The sequence below is a fragment of the Dreissena polymorpha genome, chromosome 5 (assembly GCF_020536995.1).
Source record: "Dreissena polymorpha isolate Duluth1 chromosome 5, UMN_Dpol_1.0, whole genome shotgun sequence".
Classification (NCBI taxonomy): domain Eukaryota; kingdom Metazoa; phylum Mollusca; class Bivalvia; order Myida; family Dreissenidae; genus Dreissena; species Dreissena polymorpha.
The window spans coordinates 42,616,067-42,634,650 of record NC_068359.1 but is presented as its reverse complement, the minus strand read 5'-3'; the positions used below and the strand labels follow the sequence as shown (position 1 = coordinate 42,634,650).

General features: G+C 35.3%; 1 protein-coding gene and 1 long non-coding RNA gene across 2 annotated transcripts in view; both read right to left on the bottom strand.

The window, feature by feature from the left end:
- Positions 1-70: 70 nt before the first annotated feature.
- The window catches only part of LOC127880823 (sushi, von Willebrand factor type A, EGF and pentraxin domain-containing protein 1-like), a 21,472-nt gene continuing 2,958 nt past the window's right edge, over positions 71-18,584 (bottom strand). The window contains exons 2-14 of the mRNA XM_052428271.1: positions 17,212-17,361; positions 16,681-16,784; positions 16,468-16,572; positions 15,224-15,331; positions 14,312-14,416; positions 12,528-12,745; positions 7,419-7,539; positions 7,167-7,190; positions 4,454-4,575; positions 3,752-3,887; positions 3,056-3,295; positions 2,599-2,670; positions 71-2,284 (exon numbers count right to left, since the gene is read on the bottom strand). Of these exons, the coding sequence (XP_052284231.1) occupies positions 1,884-2,284; positions 2,599-2,670; positions 3,056-3,295; positions 3,752-3,887; positions 4,454-4,575; positions 7,167-7,190; positions 7,419-7,539; positions 12,528-12,745; positions 14,312-14,416; positions 15,224-15,331; positions 16,468-16,572; positions 16,681-16,784; positions 17,212-17,361 (1,906 nt within the window). The 3' untranslated portion in view covers positions 71-1,883. The remainder of the gene's footprint in view (positions 2,285-2,598; positions 2,671-3,055; positions 3,296-3,751; positions 3,888-4,453; positions 4,576-7,166; positions 7,191-7,418; positions 7,540-12,527; positions 12,746-14,311; positions 14,417-15,223; positions 15,332-16,467; positions 16,573-16,680; positions 16,785-17,211; positions 17,362-18,584) is intronic.
- Positions 13,214-14,217, bottom strand: LOC127880843 (uncharacterized). The gene is made up of 2 exons (XR_008049781.1): positions 13,635-14,217; positions 13,214-13,340 (listed from the first exon to the last, which is right to left on the bottom strand). It is a non-coding gene; the product is annotated as an uncharacterized LOC127880843 (long non-coding RNA).

Sequence of the window (18,584 nt, the reverse complement as noted above, 5' to 3'; positions counted from 1 at the left end):
TCAAATATATTCAAGAAAACAACGGGATATATGGCGTGGATCAAGTCGATAGAATAAATAATACCACCTCAACAATATAAAACTTTATTTACAGATTATCGTCAAAATTCCAAGTAAACATTCACTGAAACAAAAACAAGCGAATGGATGTTGAAATCTGGTGTTGCAACAAAATGATTTCGTTGAACCAATTTTAAGCCATTTTTACGCTGCATAGGATAGGTTGACAAAGGCACTACTTTCATCATATAGACGAAATCTGGGTCAAACATTACATTAAAGGCTTATTTAGAAACTTGTTCTTTTGAAACAAACTAAATATTGATTTTTAATTGTAGATATGCGAACACTGTGCTTAGTTCTGATATTTCATGCACGTGTGTCAATTAAAATACACACAACATCTAACACTAAACATACAATGCCCGTACATCAAAAGTAGAACATCTAATAATTCCTAAATAGTTCAAATGCAATATGTACAAGTGGTATTAAAGTTTATATAACACAAGTAAATGGACGTTATTAAACTGGCGAATCGTTTTAAATGGGCTGTGAGAAGTAATAACCAACTTACGGTATGTGCATGAAACTGTAAATCCCTGTTACGTAAACAAGTTACGTGTACTTACAAAATAACGATGGATATATGAAGCTGGTAAAAAATTGCACAGCAATTTTCCATTTACAATTAAGATAGCACTCTGTGTAGAAAGCGCACTTGGAAAGATAAATATTTACAAGACCAGAATGATACATAAAAATGTAATAACACGTGACTTGAATTCAACAAGATCTGCACAACAAGAATCCATCAAAACATTTTCAAACCAAACGGTAGCAGTGAATACAATTGAAACGACAAAAATTTGAAAAGATATTCACACCAAACAAAATTAATGCGCACAATCTACGTGACTAAAACCTTTTCTATACAGTATGGAGCATATTTGTTGGTTTCGGTAGATTAAATATTTCATATCAACGAAATTAATACTTTCACAAGTATAACAAAGAATTATAATGTACCTAAAGTTATCAAATTTTCTTTTACTTTGATGCTTTCTCTTAAGTTAATTTACATTTAAAAGAGTTAAACTGGTGCATAATTATGTCATGACGTAAAAAACAGTCATTTTAAACTAAAATAAAAAAAATATGAGCGATAATGTTCACTGTTATTTTTCACTATTTTTAAACAGCGCAATATCGCTTCTACATCACTGTTTTTTCTCTGTCTACATCAGGAAAGCATTAAATAATCATCTGTAACGTTTGTCGTTAACTGGAAAAGAAATATCTTTAGTAAAAACATCAGGGTAAAGCCTGTATTTGAAAATTAAGGTTGTGTTTCTAAATACATTTAATTGAATTGAAAACAAACGTTTAATTGTTGTTACTATTGTCGGCTGTTAATCGCTTATCCACCGCATACAATGTTGTGTAATGTAGTGCACATTTATCTATACAATTTTTAATTCATGTTTATGAATTAATTACACCAGACCGGTTTAGAATCCGCTCGTTAGTTCTATATGAGATACGATAGCTTCACGCTGAATATTCGGCTAGCATCGTTGCAAAAAGAAATGCTTCATCTCTACAATTTTCTATTCGGCCAATACAGTAAAAAGAGTGTTTTTAATACTTTAACATTGAGATAAGGTGTAGGTAAGGCCTATCCAAACGTTTCCATACCAATAAACGTTTACATGTATAGGCATTTTGTGACTAATGATTGATTATTAGAGATCAAGTACCATTATATCCAGCCCTAGAAATCGTGAACTGGCACTATTATACACCTTAGTGTAAATGTTCATAGACTATACCATAAAATCCTCAGTGTTTATATTTGGTTCATGCTTTCATGTTAAACAATTTTAGTATCCAAATTTCGGTTCCGTGATGGAGAACGCCTGATTAGTGTGTCCCTGATGTGTGTTCTGGTACGTGTGCTCCGACGTTGGTTTATTGTCAATCTCCTCGTAAATGGGCGGTTCTTCTTCGTATGACGTCACGCCCAACTCGTCGCAATTATTGATTTCGTCGTATGAGGGTGGGTTTAGGGGCGGAGCATAATCAGGAAGGTTGGGAAATTTGACATCGTTGACGTACGTGTGAGTGCCAACACGTGGTGCACAGATTGCGTAAATGGAGTTGATAAAGTCGGGTCTTCGGTGCTCTGTTGTCGGCGTGTCTCTGTGACTTCGCTGCTGTCTAATTCGGACGGCCAGGCAAATACATACACTCAGAGCAACGACAAATCCAATTGAAGATCCCACTGAGAAACACGAAAATGTGTAAAAGGGGTATGCGAAAAATCAGATCTTGCATGACTAGCGAGCATAAGACACAATAAATGCACTCCTTAAAGTCTGACACGAAACATGCTTTTGCAACAAAACAGCGCTATACATTCCGCGTCACATAACTACAAACATTTTCCAAAATGGTATGCATGCAAACAATTCATATTAACCATTTGCTGCATATATTTGTACCTATGATGTCTTAGAAAATTGCATTTTAGTTAATATTTACAATCGACCCGTTCTTTAATAAAGAAGTTGATGTTAAAAATGTAATTTCACTCACAAATTATTCCGATAGACATTGGCCCCTCCTTTCTTGCTCTGAGCTCCGAAGGCATGCTGGTCTCACTCATATCTGAAGAGCAGTACTTTAAATCAATTGGTGTTTCCAGAGATACAAATCTAAGGTAGTTCATTTTCATTTGAAGCAAACTAAATGGTATATTATATAAATCGTCGCATTCTAATATCTGACAGTTTTAACGTCTGTGAATTGTGTATGCCATTGGTATAGCAATCTAACACCTTGTATTGAGGCTCAACATATTACTACAAAGACTTGTAAACTTTCAGTTTTGCTTTGATTTTTTTTATAATCCTCATATTTGTTCATACATTTTTTTCATATGATTCACATTAAATTTTTACAATTCAAGTATTTTTTAGAGTAAGAATCACAACGAAACATGTATAAGTATATAATATGAGTCCAATTTTACAATTTGCAATTAATGACCTACTTTCGTCAAAAACTCGCACAATGAAGGCGCATATTGCCTGGTTTTTATCGTAGTCCCATGCAGTAATGCTAACTGGGTAGGCGCCGACCGGCAACAACGTGTTCCGGATTACATCTCCATCGATGACCAATCGGTAAATTCCGACATTGTCCGTCACCTCCGGATCTTGCCACGTGACCCTCTCGCTGTTCAACGCGTATATTTCCGTAGGACATGACGTGAACTTTGGCGGAAAAGGGTCTTAAACAAAAAATGTATGCTGAAACAACCGTGTATACTATGTTAATAATGATTGCGATAATGGAAATGCATGCACTTTTTCATTAGTTTATGTCACGTGTGTGTATTTAACTAACAGCGTTTATAATGCTTCAGGTAAACAATGTTAGTAAAAAAAACGTTTAACCATTAATTCGAAGTAATTCAATCACACTGTTCATTCTTGAAATCAGATTTTTTTAACATGGAAAACTAAGTGAAGCGTTTTAAAACATTTATAGTCTTTAAAAATTATATATACCAAATCATTAAGATATTACCACAGACGCATGTTTATATTGTACAATACAATATTTTCATCAATTAATAATTTAACATGAATGTATTTGATAACAATATAATTATATAACTGTATTGTTGACCAAATTCAACTTATAGATATCGTAAAACTACCTAATTCATTATTATTTTGCCTACCTCTGACGATCACTTGAAACTGGCATTCGGCCCGACGTCCGAACTGATCAGAGCTTGAGAACGCCATCACTATGTGTACGTTCTTTCTTACGTCGGAAGAATGGCTATGAAACAACTGTTTATCGCTGTACGTCACCTATACAATAGATTCAATCTGTGACTTACGAACTGATTTTAACGTATGGTTATGTTAACGCCACAGCATGTTGCTGTATAATGCAAATCAGGATAAAGCTTTGTTTGATGACAACCGTCTAATCATGCTCAATGGAAATATTGCATGTTGATGATTTGCCAAATATGCCAATTTGGTTACCATGAAAGTCCATCATGGTCGTATCATTAGTAAAGAGCAATTACTGAACATTTAAATATTTTCCTACTCAGAAGCAAGGGGTTAAAATGTCTTCATACAACCAGTATAAAACCAGAAAAGCCTGCGAGTAACTCACAGTATGTTCAGGTTCTATGCTGTTTGCTTCTCGCCTGTACCTTAGGGATTACAATGAAGCCTATAAAACTTCAATATATTAACAAAAGCATTAAATTTAATTTGATTTTCTAAGTAAGTAAACACGTGTTTAAGTAAGTACCTGAATTGTTAAGGGTTACAGTAAAAATATAGGAGTTATATGGTTTGAGTCTTGGTCTAATCAGATCAACAGAGACTGAGAGGATGTATGTATGTGTACAGCAACATACCTCCAGCTCCATCCCGTACATGTCCACGGCATTCAGGCCAATAGAGCAAAGCGAAACAGGACCGCCTTCTTCCGTGATGTCAACGGCAATGAACCGACTGGGACAGTTTGTAAATCTCGGAGCTGGAACAGCGGAGCAATTCATGAACTATATTTCTTATATGCATTTTTCGTTTTGCATTGTATGATTTCGTATGTATATCTGATAAGCATCTGCAACACGCATTGTTTTGATAACGACCATTTGTGGAAATGATTATGATATCAGTTCATCGATAAATGTACAGCTTCGAATCAATGCATAGATTAGTGCACAGATTCGTATTAATTCATTGATTAATGTTTCAGCTTCGTATGAGTACATCGATTCGTTTCAGCTTGGTATCAACTCCCTGATTAATGGTATAGCTTCGTATCATTTCATTGATTAATGTTACAGCTTCGCAACGAATCATATTTCATCTTCGTATCAATTCATTGATTTATTTTTTAGTATCGTATAAGTTCATCGATTGATATTTCCGCTTCGTATCATTTAATGGATTATGGTTACAGCTTCGTATCAATTGATGGATCAATGTTACAGCTTCTTATAAGTCCATCGACTAGTATATCAGCTTCGTATTAGTAGATTAATTAATGTTACAGCTTAATAAAAATTGATTGATTAGTGTCACAGTTTCGTACAAGCTCATTGATTAATATTTCAGCTTCGTATCAGTTCATTGATTAATGTTACGACTTCCTATCAGTTCATTAATGGTTCTGCTTCGTAAAAGTTTATTTATTAATAGTTCAGCTTCGTTTTAGTTGATTGAGTAATGTTGGAGCTTCGTATCAATTCATGTGAAATGTGTGTAATACAGTGATGTCACTGCATCAGTCACCAACATCATCAGCCAGGATCCACCCATCAACAAGTGTTTCGACCCTTTAATCCTGGTACACTCTCCGGGTGGTGGGTCCGCAGTGGTGATCAGTCCACTACGTGTTGGTGACTGGCTTCCAGCTCCTCTCATCTCTTCGAGACTATAGCCAACTGGATGCCCTTTCAGCTGATTGTTCTAGTCTGCCCACAGCAGTCCTTCACTCATGGCCGTTGAGTCCCATGGCGCCCAACATCTTCCATAGTGAATTGGCTGGGAGACCCCTTGCTCCTATTTCAACAGGGAACAGCCAGGTTCTCCATCCTTGTTGTCTGCATTGGTCCATGAGATCAGAGTACTTGGTTTTCTTCCTTTCATAGGCTTCTTCACACCTTGTTTCCCATGGGATTGTCAATTCAATCATCACCAGGTGCTTTGCAGTGTTGGACCAGATGACAATGTCGGGTCTGAAATTGGTTTGTACTACCTCCGGAAAGACAAGCTTTTTCTGTAGGTCAACAGCCATATTCCAATTTTCAGCTTCGTCAAGTACTGAAGATTTTGTTCTTTTGCCTTTAGGTGCTGACTGGCCCTCCTTGACAAAGTGGATGGTTTTTGGCTGTGGCTGTTTTCTCTTCTTCATTCGCTGTCTTTCAAGAATGTCTGCCATATCTCGAAGAACTTGGTCATGGCGCCATCTATATCTGCCTTGCGTGAGTGCTGTGCTGCATGCCGATAGTATGTGCTCCATGCTTCCAGTTCTGTCACACAGTTTACATGATGGGCTGTCTTGCATTCCCCATCTGTGTAGGTTAGCTGGTGAGGGAACAGATCATATACCGACCGCAGTAAGAAGCTGATTCCCAAAGGCTCATACTTCCAGATCTGGTCCCATGTCATCTTCCTTGGTGTGGTGTCCCATTTTGTCCATGCTCCCTGTGAACCCATGGCTACTGCTCTAGATCTTCTCTCGTCTTCTTCCATCTTCCGCACTTCATCTACTACCATTTTTCTTTTTTCCCCACTGGCTGCTTGGCTCCATCTAGGACATGTTGAGATTCCAAGACCTTGGCGCCCGCTAGTGGTTGTTCCAACAATGTCTTTCTGCCTAAGTCTACTTTCTGCCTGGGTCACTGCCTGGCTGGCTGACCACTTTCTCCCTGTTCTTGTCTCTATGCCAGCTTTCCTGATCTTATCATCTCGGGATTCTTTCAGAGTTACCACCAGCCGTGCCTTTGATGCCTTGAACTCCTCCACTAATGATAAGAGCGGGAGTTGTAACTGATTGGATCTTCCATAAAGACCTATGTTTGTAAAGCTTGGTGGTACCCCTAACCATCTTCGAAGATGCCTGTTCTTTCTATTATGGTTCTTTCTAGGCCCTCCACTGTTGATGTTGCTATCTCATACAACATAAGGGGCCACATCAGGCGAGATAGTAGTCCGTGTTGAAACAACCATGCCTTGAATTTTCCTGGTAGCCAAGACCTGTCTATTTGTTTCAACCCTTCATTTAGCTGGCCTTTGATGCGTTTTACATTATTTGTATCGTTGAGGCTGGCATCATACCACTTGCCCAGGCACTGCATTAATGTTACAGCTTCGTATAGGTCCATTGAGTAATGTTACAGCTTCGTATCGATTCATTGATTACAGCTTCGTATCAATTCATGGATTAATGTTTCAGCTAAATATCATTCATTGATGTATGTTACAGCTTGGTATCAGTTCATGGATTTATGTTACAGCTTCGAATCAATTATTGACTATTGTTAAAGACTCCTTATGCGCATTGTTTACGCGTTTATAAAACTTATTTAAAACAAACAGGTGCAAGTTAAAACACACCTTCTCCATCTAGTACGTTGGTACCTGGAAATAAACAAACAAATAAGTTATTTTAATTTGTTTATGTTATTTTACACATAGATATAAACAGATAGATGAAAGGTTTGCAACAAAATGCGCTTCGTAGTTTCAATACACAAATATAGATACGCGTATATAGAAAACAGTATTAAACCATGATTTGTAAACTTAATAAATCCATTGAACACGTAAAACCGAAATCACGCCAAAGGCATAATCCTTCTTAATTACCGGGACATATTTTGCAGCAATGCCCTTGCACCCGTATGGATGTATGGCCGTCAGGACATTGAATCGGAGGGCACTGCATCGTGGTGCACTTCAAAACTCCCCACGCCTGACAGACACATCTCTAAAGCATGCAATAATGGAATCACGTATCAAGTTAAATATAGGAATATTATTAGACAGTTGTAGTATGAAAAATATATATATTGAACGCACACACTCTGTGTTTGTCTACAAGAGATCAGATGAGAAAGATTTTTCGTTATGCGAATGCTACACTTTAAGCATATAAAAATTATTCCCATTACATAGGTTGTGTACATAATTTGTTGATACTTCTTCGTTTTTTGTTCATATTTAAATACCAAAATAATTATTATATTATATTTGTACTTACTTCAATCACTCGCATGGCGAGTTAACAAAAAACATTGAAGATTTCTTCCTAAATAACTACTACTTCTACTACTACTACTACTACTACTACTACTACTACCTACTACTACTACTACTACTACTACTACAACTACTACTACTACTACTACTACTACTACTACTACTACTACTACTACTACTACTACTACTACTACTACTACTACTACTTCGAATACTACTACTACGAATACTACGAATACTACTACGAATACGAATACTTCTACGAATACTACTACGAATACTAATACTACGAATACTAATACAAATACTAGTACTAATAATAACAAGAGCCATGTTAACATGGCCATCCCCGCCGAAATGTATTTGCTTGTATGAGAACATTTGTTTTAGAGAGTAGAGTAATATTTGTAAAACCTGGCACCTGTGTCATCTATTTATATTTCAAGGATCAATTAGTTATATAGTGTTGGAGTTATGCTGTAGAGAATTAAATATATGGAAATGAAAGAAAAGGAGGTAATTAAAAAGGAAGACTATAAACAGTTAATGTTCTTGATCATTGTATTTATAATTTGGAGTTAAACTCTGGACAAGAATTTAATGTAAAATTATAATAACACAAAGGGAGTTTCAAGTAAATCCCTTCAGTTGATTTGGAGTTCTGCTCCGAACACAAATTTACCATGAAATAAACACAAATTTACCATGAAATTAAATAAAAGGTTATGTTTTAAATTGCAAGTGCATCCCTTATATAGAAATGTTTATGTTTTAAGTATAAGTGAATCCCTTATAAAGAATTAGAGTTATGCCTCGGACAAACATTTACTTTTAAATTAAATAAAGGGAGATAATTCCAAAACTAAGGTAGATAGAGTTATGATATTTGGTCACTGCACTCTTCCTAGTTGGCATCTGTGTATATATGAAATTTCACGTTAATCCTTTCAGTAGATGTAGAGTAAATCCCTTCAGTAGATTTAGAGTTATGCTCCGGACAAAATGGATACAAATTTACTACGAAATTAAATAAAGGGAGATAATTCAAAGACTACGGCCGATAGAGTTATGGTTCATGTTTACTGCACTTCTCCTTGTTGCCATCTGTTTACATGTCAAGTTTCTAGTAAATCCCTTCAGTAGATTTAGAGTTATGCTCCGGACAAAAATTGACTTTGAAATTATATAAAGGGAGATGATTCAAAAATTAAGGTAGATAGAGTTATATTGTTCTTGGTCACTGCACTTCTCCTAGTTGCCATCTGTTTATTTTCTAAGTTTCAAGTAAATCCATTGAATAGATTTGGAGTTATGCTCTGGACAAAGTTTCGGGCGGAAGGACGGACGGACGGAGACTATTACTATATCCCTTCCGAAATTTCGGCGGGGATAGTAATCATCAAAACTAATTTTATTGAGCAGAAACCATTTTCCTATTTTACCTTTAACCTTGACCTTTACCTGACGAGCCCTAAATGCAACCTCAAGCTTTGGCTCTGTTTAAGCTCCCCATATCAAACGTTGTATTGTTTTTTTTTAATCGCAAACTATAGTTATTAAATAGAAACCTATTTTTAGATAGCAGACAACATTAATGTGGCAAATGGTGGACAATTTAAGAGCCATTATTCAAAAGTGCATCATGCAATTTCACTGGTTATCAATCATAGTTAAGATTATATGGCCACAAATAATACCATACAGTTTCATGATCTAACAATGTAAACTTTCTCAAATTTAGAGAGCGAACAGGGTAAATTTTACTTTTATAAATACAAGGGCCATAATTCAAAAGTGTTTAATGCAATCTGAATGACATCAAACTTTGCCATAAACCTCATACTAACTTTTGTGATGATTCAGTTTAAGGTTTTTGAGTTATAAAGTGGACATCATTCTCCTGGACGCCACCAACAACATCGCTTTTCTTTTCTTTTTTAAACAGACATTTTATTGTAAAAAATACACAAGCTTGGACTGAATAGTTTTTCTGAAGATTATTTAAAGCAACAACCTAAATGACTTTAATAATTAATTTCATTTATCTACTTTATTTATTTATTTCATAATTACAACTCAACAAACACGTGAAAGCTTCTGGAAATCTCTATGTCCAAGTAGTCTAGCCGAGGACTTTGGGCAACCACAATATTTACCCAACTAAAGTACAGAAGGAATACGAAGCCACTTTAAAAAGCCGTCAACGTAAATGAATGCACAAGCTTACAAACCGCAGGACCCGAGTCACTTAACAACCAACAAATTACATATGCTTACCGCAAATGTGTCACCAGGAAAGGAAATCCGGCAGATAAAACTAATCAAGTTTAATCTGCCATATCTCAATATTGATTTTAAATGCAGACTGATATGGCCCTTATTGAAAATACTAATTCTAATGTTCCACTTCACAAGCATTGAAGGGGTTTAACTGTAAATAACATTTCCAGTATCCGAAAACCGCTTGTCGCGTTTTGTGGTTATAGCGTAAAACTAAGGTATTGGATAATGCATTTGTGTGCGGATAGGACAGTGTTACACTCTATCCACTTTTGGTAAATACTTAAAATCATTGCCTTCAACAGCGCTACTCCAAAAAGTTGCACACTCCCCACCAACAAAGTATATGACAGGAAATGCGTGACACACCATACAGTTTTTTGCAATACTTCTTTATCTAAACATGTATTGCTGAGCGGACTGTGGCTCTTTAGCGATATGGCCAAGATATGCCTTTAAAAATATGCCCAGATTATGCCTGCATGAAATCTATTTTAAGATATAACTCAATTGATTAGTCAGTCCGCATGCAACCAGGATTTTGGCGCAAAAATGAAATACCTGAATAATTAACGTTACCGGCTTTTTTGTGCAAATATTGTGCAACCATAATGCTTAATTATGGCAAATAATGCAGCAATGTATTGCTCAAAATTGAGTTTATTATATACAGAATCACTTGACATGAGAAATGTCTGAATGATATGCATATTTGAACAAAAACTTTGATATCTTTACATAAAATCATTAAGATTTAAATTGAAAAAATAAGGTTACTAAACATGAAAGAAATCTCAATTAAGGATATGAAGAGTTCTAATTCACTGCAGAAAAAAATGTTGTTTTTTACTAATAACTTATTTAAATAAATAATCTTTTTTTTATTTAAAGAATATAAATAAAAATAAGGCTTCAAAATGTTTGTTCTTAGTATTTAAAGTTTGTATTTGTAATGTTGTTCCTGAATTGTTAAATCAAAAACATGCATAGCTTTTTTTTCATTTATAGAAAAAGGGTATTATTCTAAACTTTCTATTGTTTGCTAGTAGTGTGTCGAAACTTTACTAAAACAATTTGTGGATCAGTGCATGACAACATACCGCAAGTGATCTAGAAGATCATACAAAGTACAATCACATCAGAACCCGGATCTATTCAGTATGACAATAGATTTTAAAACTATAAACTTGTAACAAGAGCTTATCACAGTAGTGCCAAATCCCCGCCGAAATGTGTTTGCTTGTATGAGAACATTTGTTTTAGAGAGTAGAATAATATTTGTAAAACCTGGCACCTGTGTCATCTATTTATATTTCAAGGATCAATTAGTTATATAGTGTTGGAGTTATGCTGTAGACAATAAAATATATGGAAAATGAAAGAAAGGAAGGTAATTAAAAAAGAAAACTATGAACAGTTACTGTTCTTGATCACTGTATTTTTCCTTGAACTCATCTATTAATTTTACAGTGAATACTTCGGTGTTCAAATTAAAATATTATTGTAAAATTAGAGAAAGGGAGATATTAAAAACTTAAAAGCTAAAATATTTACTATGAAATAATATTAAATATAATTTAAAATTAGAATTAAATAAAATATAAATAAAAAAATAAAAAACGGAGATAATTAAAAAACTACGGTCTAAAGAGTTATGGTTCATGTTCACTGCACTTCTCCTAGTTGCCATCTGTTAATAGTTCTAGTTGCAAGTCAATACCTTCAGTAGATTTAGAGTTATGTTCCGGGCAGAAATTTACTTTGAAATTAATAAAGGGAGATACTTCAAAAACTAATGTAGATATAGTTATGGTTCTTAATCACTTCACTTCTCCTACTTTCCATCTGTTTATATTTCAAGTTTCAAGTAAATCTCTTTAGTAGATTTAGAGTTATGCTCCGGAAAAAAAAATTGACATTATATAGTGGGAGATAATTCAAAAAGTAAGGTACATAGAGTCATGGTTCTTAATCATTGCACTTCTCCTAATTGCCATCTATTTATATTTCAAGTTTCAAGTAAATCCCTCCAATAGATTAAGAGTCATGCTCCGGACAAAAATTAACTTTGAAATTATATAAAGGGAGATATTTAAAAAACTAAGTTAGATAGAGTAATGGTTCTTGGTCACTGCACTTCTCCTAGTTGCCATCTGTTTATATTCTAAAATTTAAGTAAATCCATTGAATAGATTTGGAGTTATGCTCTGGAAAAAGCTTCGGACGGAAGGACGGACAGACAAACGGACGGAGACTATTACTATATCCCCCTCCGAAATTTCACTTCGGCGGGGATAATTATACTTCTACTACTAATAATAATAACTTAGTACAATTTGTATTAAAAATCCATCAAAATGTTATATAATAGATATGTTGTCAATGTTTCATGCTATACAGTAAAATGTCCAATTTTAGAAGCAAAGATCAAAATACCTCGCAAGCAGATGGTGAAAACATTTCACCGGGTTTATATAAGTGACCATTTGCAGAGCAAGACATTTTTTCTGGTTTTCTGCAAACACCTTTGCATCCGTCAAAGCAACATATGGCGTTTCCGGAGCATTCAGCGTCTCTATGACAGTCGCCAGACTCGTCCTTGCATTCCTTAGACATTTCAGTTCTATCAATGACTGGACAATGGTAGTTGACATCTGAGAAAGATAAAACATCCTCGCATTGTGTATGATGTGAGTATTCTCATGGATAAATTCAGATACCATATCAAGATAATGTGTTATACGTTTATAAAATGTGTTTTGTGTATAAATACGCATTTTTAATCATTTGGAATAGATAGTTTTGCAGGGAAATGCCACTGCCTGCCATGCATGTATTTTAATTCTAAATACATTTCGCAATTAACTAATATACAAGAGTTCCGCGGTCGGAGATGACCGCATTGAAGCCGGATTTTTGATTTAAATGACAGGAAAGTACCTTTCGTGTTTTTGTCAATGCAATACTTAATTTACTGAAATATTGTTCAAAGGTCAAAATGAAATGTAAGTACTTTTCAAGGCATGAGCAAACCTTGTGTTATGTTTTGAATGCATGCATATACATGAACAACAATAACATTTAAGGTCACAAATATGAACTTGAATTGACAATTAGGAAAGTTTGATCTCAATTTTTTTATTAGCAAATTAGTAACATATTGTTTGAAGTTTCCATCAATTTCATTATCAAATGTAAGAAAATAAACTTAGATGAAATAATACTATTTATTGTTTTGCTTTCACATACCTTAGAATGAATGACCTTGAAATGACCAGTGGTCATCTAAGTGTGCTTGCAAACCTTCATGTCAAGTTTGAAGACTCTATGTCCAAGCATACCAAAGTTATAACAATTTTAACATTTTAACATTTAAGGTCACAGTGACCTTGACCTTCAAATGAATGACATTGAAATGACCAGTGGTCATCTTCTAGTACTGGCCAATCTTTATTTCAAGTTTGAAGACTCTAGGTACAAGCATACCAAAGTTATAACATGAAATAAGAACTTTAACATTTTTACATTCAAGGTCACAGTGACCTTGACCTTCAAATGAATGACCTTGAAATGTCCAGTGGTTACTTACTAGTTCTGGCCAACCTTCATGTCAAGTTTCAAGACTCTAGGTCCAAGCATACCAAAGTTATAACAACTTTAACATTTTTATATTGAAGGTCACAGTGACCTTCACCTTCAAATGAATGACCTTGAAATGACCAGTGGTCATCTGTTAATCCTGGCCAACCTTCATGTCAAGTTTGAAGACTCTAGGTCCAAGCATACCAAAGTTATACCATGAAATAAGAACTTTAACATTTTTACATTCAAGGTCACAGTGACCTTGACCTTCAAATGAATGACCTTGAAATGACCAGTGGTTACTAACTAGTTATGGCCAACCTTCATGTCAAGTTTCAAGACTCTAGGTCCAAGCATACCAAAGTTATAACAACTTTAACATTTTTTATATTGAAGGTCACAGTGACCTTGACCTTCAAATGAATGACCTTGAAATGACCAGTGGTCATCTGTTAATCCTGGCCAACCTTCATGTCAAGTTTGAAGACTCTAGGTCCAAGCATACCAAAGTTATACCATGAAATAAGAACTTTAACATTTTCGAGCACGCCGCCACCCCGCCCGCCCGCCCGACAACATCAATCTATAAGCCGAGATTTTTTCGAAAAAAATCCGGCTAATAAAATGGTGAAACCTACTGTATTGGCAACGGAAACCTTGGTAACCAGCCGGGCAATCACACCGGGCTTGTACTCCATCCAATCGGCAGCTACCACCGTTCAAGCAGGTTTCCAAGCATTCGACTGAAAGACATAACTGAAACGTCTGTGTGTTGATAATTTTAATTGATGAATATGTTACGTACTTAAAAAGACTCAGAACATGACTGGTCAACAAAAATCGAGAATATTTATAAATATACAACCATTTATATGCATTGGTTTAATGTCTTTAAGGTCGCATAAATATCCCAATAACCAGCTTGTTGGTTGAAAAACACTTTTTAAAGGCTCCTGTACAATTATGTTGCATTTTTTACATACAATAGTATTATTGAGTACGCGTTAAGTATGAGATACAAGTGGAGACAAATGCGTTTACTCCGGGCACACATATAATAGAGGAGAATTGATTTACTCAGCTGAATTACAGTGGATACATATTACTACAGTGTGCCATGTTCAATAAAGCTGTGACATATATTATTCCGTTTTGCACAAACAGAAAAACAACAACTGATTAGGTTAGGATTACACGCAAATACTCTGTTTGTCCCTGATGTGATCCGAATTTCGCATGTATAGTTATTAATATAACATACACAATATTTTTCCATGAAAACATTCGCAACAAAAAACAACAACAGCAGCTCGAAAATGAAAACAATCGTTTAACTTCTGTATCAACATGGTGTTATTATTTAGGCATCGTTTCCCTATATAAAACTATACGTGTATAGCTATAGCTTCTATACTATATATAATGGTATATACAGCGCAAATGTGTTAAAAACTATATCCGGGTGTATACAGCGCAAATGTATTCAAACCTAGATACGGGTATATTCAGAACAATTGTGTACACCATTATATACTTATATATACATGTACCATTTTCACACTGCTCTCCCGAGAATCTGCTGGAGCTGCAGACACACACCGGCCGTCCAGCGACCATCTCGCAACGTCCACCATTGAGACATGGCTTTTGGCAAATCGCTTAAATACATTTTGTCAAATAATCTTCAAAAATGTACATTTTACAAAGCATTCGATATATCACTGCTGGCTTCTGTCTTTTGACTCGAATTCTATTATATTATAACAGAAGTTAGTTGATTTGTCTTTACGCGTGTTATAATATATTGAATCTTGAATATACGAAATGTTTTACAAAAATGTTTTACTCTCACTAGTATACATGCCAGAAGCCGCAATTTACATAAACGATACTGTTGTTAGGCGGATAATCGGTCTTAATTCACAAATGATCGTATTAAATAATATATTGTGTGATCACGGGTACATATAAATCGATTATCTAACAAAACCCAACAATTTTTTCTGTTTATTTAATCTTTTTTCCGCAGTTTATTTAGTTTAAATAACACATATATTTAAACAATAGGCCCACGTTTGCTCACCTGAGACTCCAGGCAACTAAACTGCTGTCAGCAACTTTCGAGATGTTTCTGAAACCATTTTCTAACTTGGCCAAAATAGTAACCAGAGAGGTAACACGGTTTTACTATAGTCATATAGGGATAAATGCCCTGCCCTACTGGCGGCAATGTTTTTCAACGGACGGGAACCATTTTCGAACCAAAGATAAAACAAGGTTTTACTAAAAAAATATAAGGAAACATGCCCCACCCTAGCGGCCATGTTTTTAAACAGACCGGTCTCATTTTCAAACACATCCAATATATCATTAGATCTATCTTCTGACCAAGTTTTATTAAAATTGGACTATAAATGTGACTTTCAGAGTGTTAACAAGTTACTATAACCATACAAGGAAAAATGACCCGTCCATTAGTGGTCATGTTTTTCAGCCAACCAAAACCAATGTCTAACTCGTTCAAGATATCACAGTGACACAATTTATGGACAAGTTTAATGAAGATCGGACAATAAATGTTGCCTGTAGAGTGTTAACAAGGCAAATGTTGACAACAGACGACGCACGACGGACAAAAGACGATCACAAAAACTCACCATGAGCACAACGTGCTCAGGTGAGCTAAAAATTAATTATACATTTATTTTGCCACATAACAACAATACAGTTGAATATTGTTTGCATAACATTAACGTTCATTCTTTGTTAAAAGCATTAATCAAACTTCCCTTACGTTCTTCGCATGTTGATCCTGTAAACATAGGCAGACACATACATTTGTTTCCTTCAGGCATCCCGCCATTTTCACAGCGCTTTTGCAAGTCACTTGGATACCCCGCTGTGAATATAACATGATTTTAATATCCATTACACAGTTTAGCAAATCTATATTACACAATAATATATACAATTACATGTGCTTGAGTGTGAAATAAGCCCAACGCACCTTTGACGCACTGTCTGTTTTCATCCAGGTCATAGCCGGAGCAGCATCCGCGGTGACTGCACGTGTAGACTGGGCAAGGCACTTGCTTGGTCGCGAATTGTAGGCTGGAAAACAGGTTGGAGATACAAAACATGTAAAATGTCTCGTTGTATGCCATGTTTTACCGCTGCGTGTATAATGTTCATTTTTTCCAAAATGGACTTTTTGTTTGTGATACTTGGTTGCAGTAAACAGTAAGAATGGGTTCCGTTTTGTGATCACAATAATATATTTCGTAATTAAATTAAAAGATGCGCATGAAAACCAACCTTTGTTAAAAAGAATGACTAAACAAAATAATTTTGTGGAATTATGCGTTCGATATACCGGTATACGCATACCTTATTCAGTTAAATCCTTTTATAGAAATACGTGAAGATCTTTCATATAAAACCTCGAATCAGTTATCAGGGAATTGATCTTAAATAATACAAACGCAATTTACGCAACATGCTTATGAATATTAATATGTGTATTGATTTATTAACTTACAAGCATACATCAGGAATATCTGGGTAACATCCAGAGATGTACATCACAAGACATGTGCTGTTTTCGATCTTAAGCTCGAAGCACTCGTGTGTGTCCGGGTCCTGTGAGGGGCACATCGCGCCGTGCAACGGTTTCCATTTTCTACCCCACCTTAAACCCAATTATATTATATAAACGGAAGTAAGAGAAGCCTACCGGTATTCAACAATAGTGCTTGGTTTTGGCAGCATTGGTCTGAACCACTTGGACGACGCATGACCAGAATTTTACTACAAAAGTTCGGTCGCAACGGCTATTTTAGTTATGTCTTTATACTAAGTTGAAGATGGCCAAAGTATAAAGAAAGGCTTTAATTAGTTCTCTCTCCTGTAGGGTGCAAGGGACATTTTACTTTCTTTATATGTATACAGTAAATATATCGTGTTGATAATATGTTGTAAATGAAGTAAACGTATTTTAAGATTGTTGTTTCTTTCCTTCATGATCATAGTTTATATTTTGTTATATAATACAAGGATGCACACAAGCAGCAGTCACAATTATACAACATGCGGCCACACAAATACTGTTTTAACCCTTTGCATGCTGGGAAATTTGTCGTCTGCTAAAATGTCGTCTGCTGAATTTCTAAGATAAGCATTTTCTTCGATTTTGTTTCAAAGAATACTATCAGAATAGCAAACAGTTTGGATCCTGATGAGACGCCACGTTCTGTGGCGTCTCATCTGGATCCAAACTGTTTGCAAAGGCCTTCAAAATTCGGTTCCAGCACTGAAAGAGTTAATTAACTATCATACAAATGTACCCTGATACTAGCACTTATCATACTATGCGGTAAGAAGTTAAGGCCGGTGGTTTATATTAAAAGCTGTTCACCACTTTCTGTCCAAACGCCAACCAGCCCACCAACACACAACACTACTCGTCCGTACGTTTGTCCATTTGTCCGTCTGACTAGTCTGTCTGTCTTTTCAACTTCGAATTTCTTTAAAATAAGTATTGCTATTGTTGCTGAAGACAGCAAAAATATACATCTCTGAAACTACAACCTCTAGATATGTCATGTCTGGTATGTAAACTTGTTTTACATAATATTGGCCCGCTACTTAGTTTTATAAAATCATGAAACCGGAAAGTTTTCGTTCGGACCCATTTGGTCATTTAGGTCTAGTCAATAAAGACATATACATAGCAATGTTACTTAATTATTTTCCTCTGAAACCACAACGCCTAAAGATTTAATATTTTGTATGTAACAGTTTATGGTGGTTCTCTACCAACTCTGTGCAAACAAAGTATCAAAGTCCTTATATGGTAATAATTGGTAATAATTTGGTCCCATGGCCAAATTGTTCGATGTTACAACTTGTTAC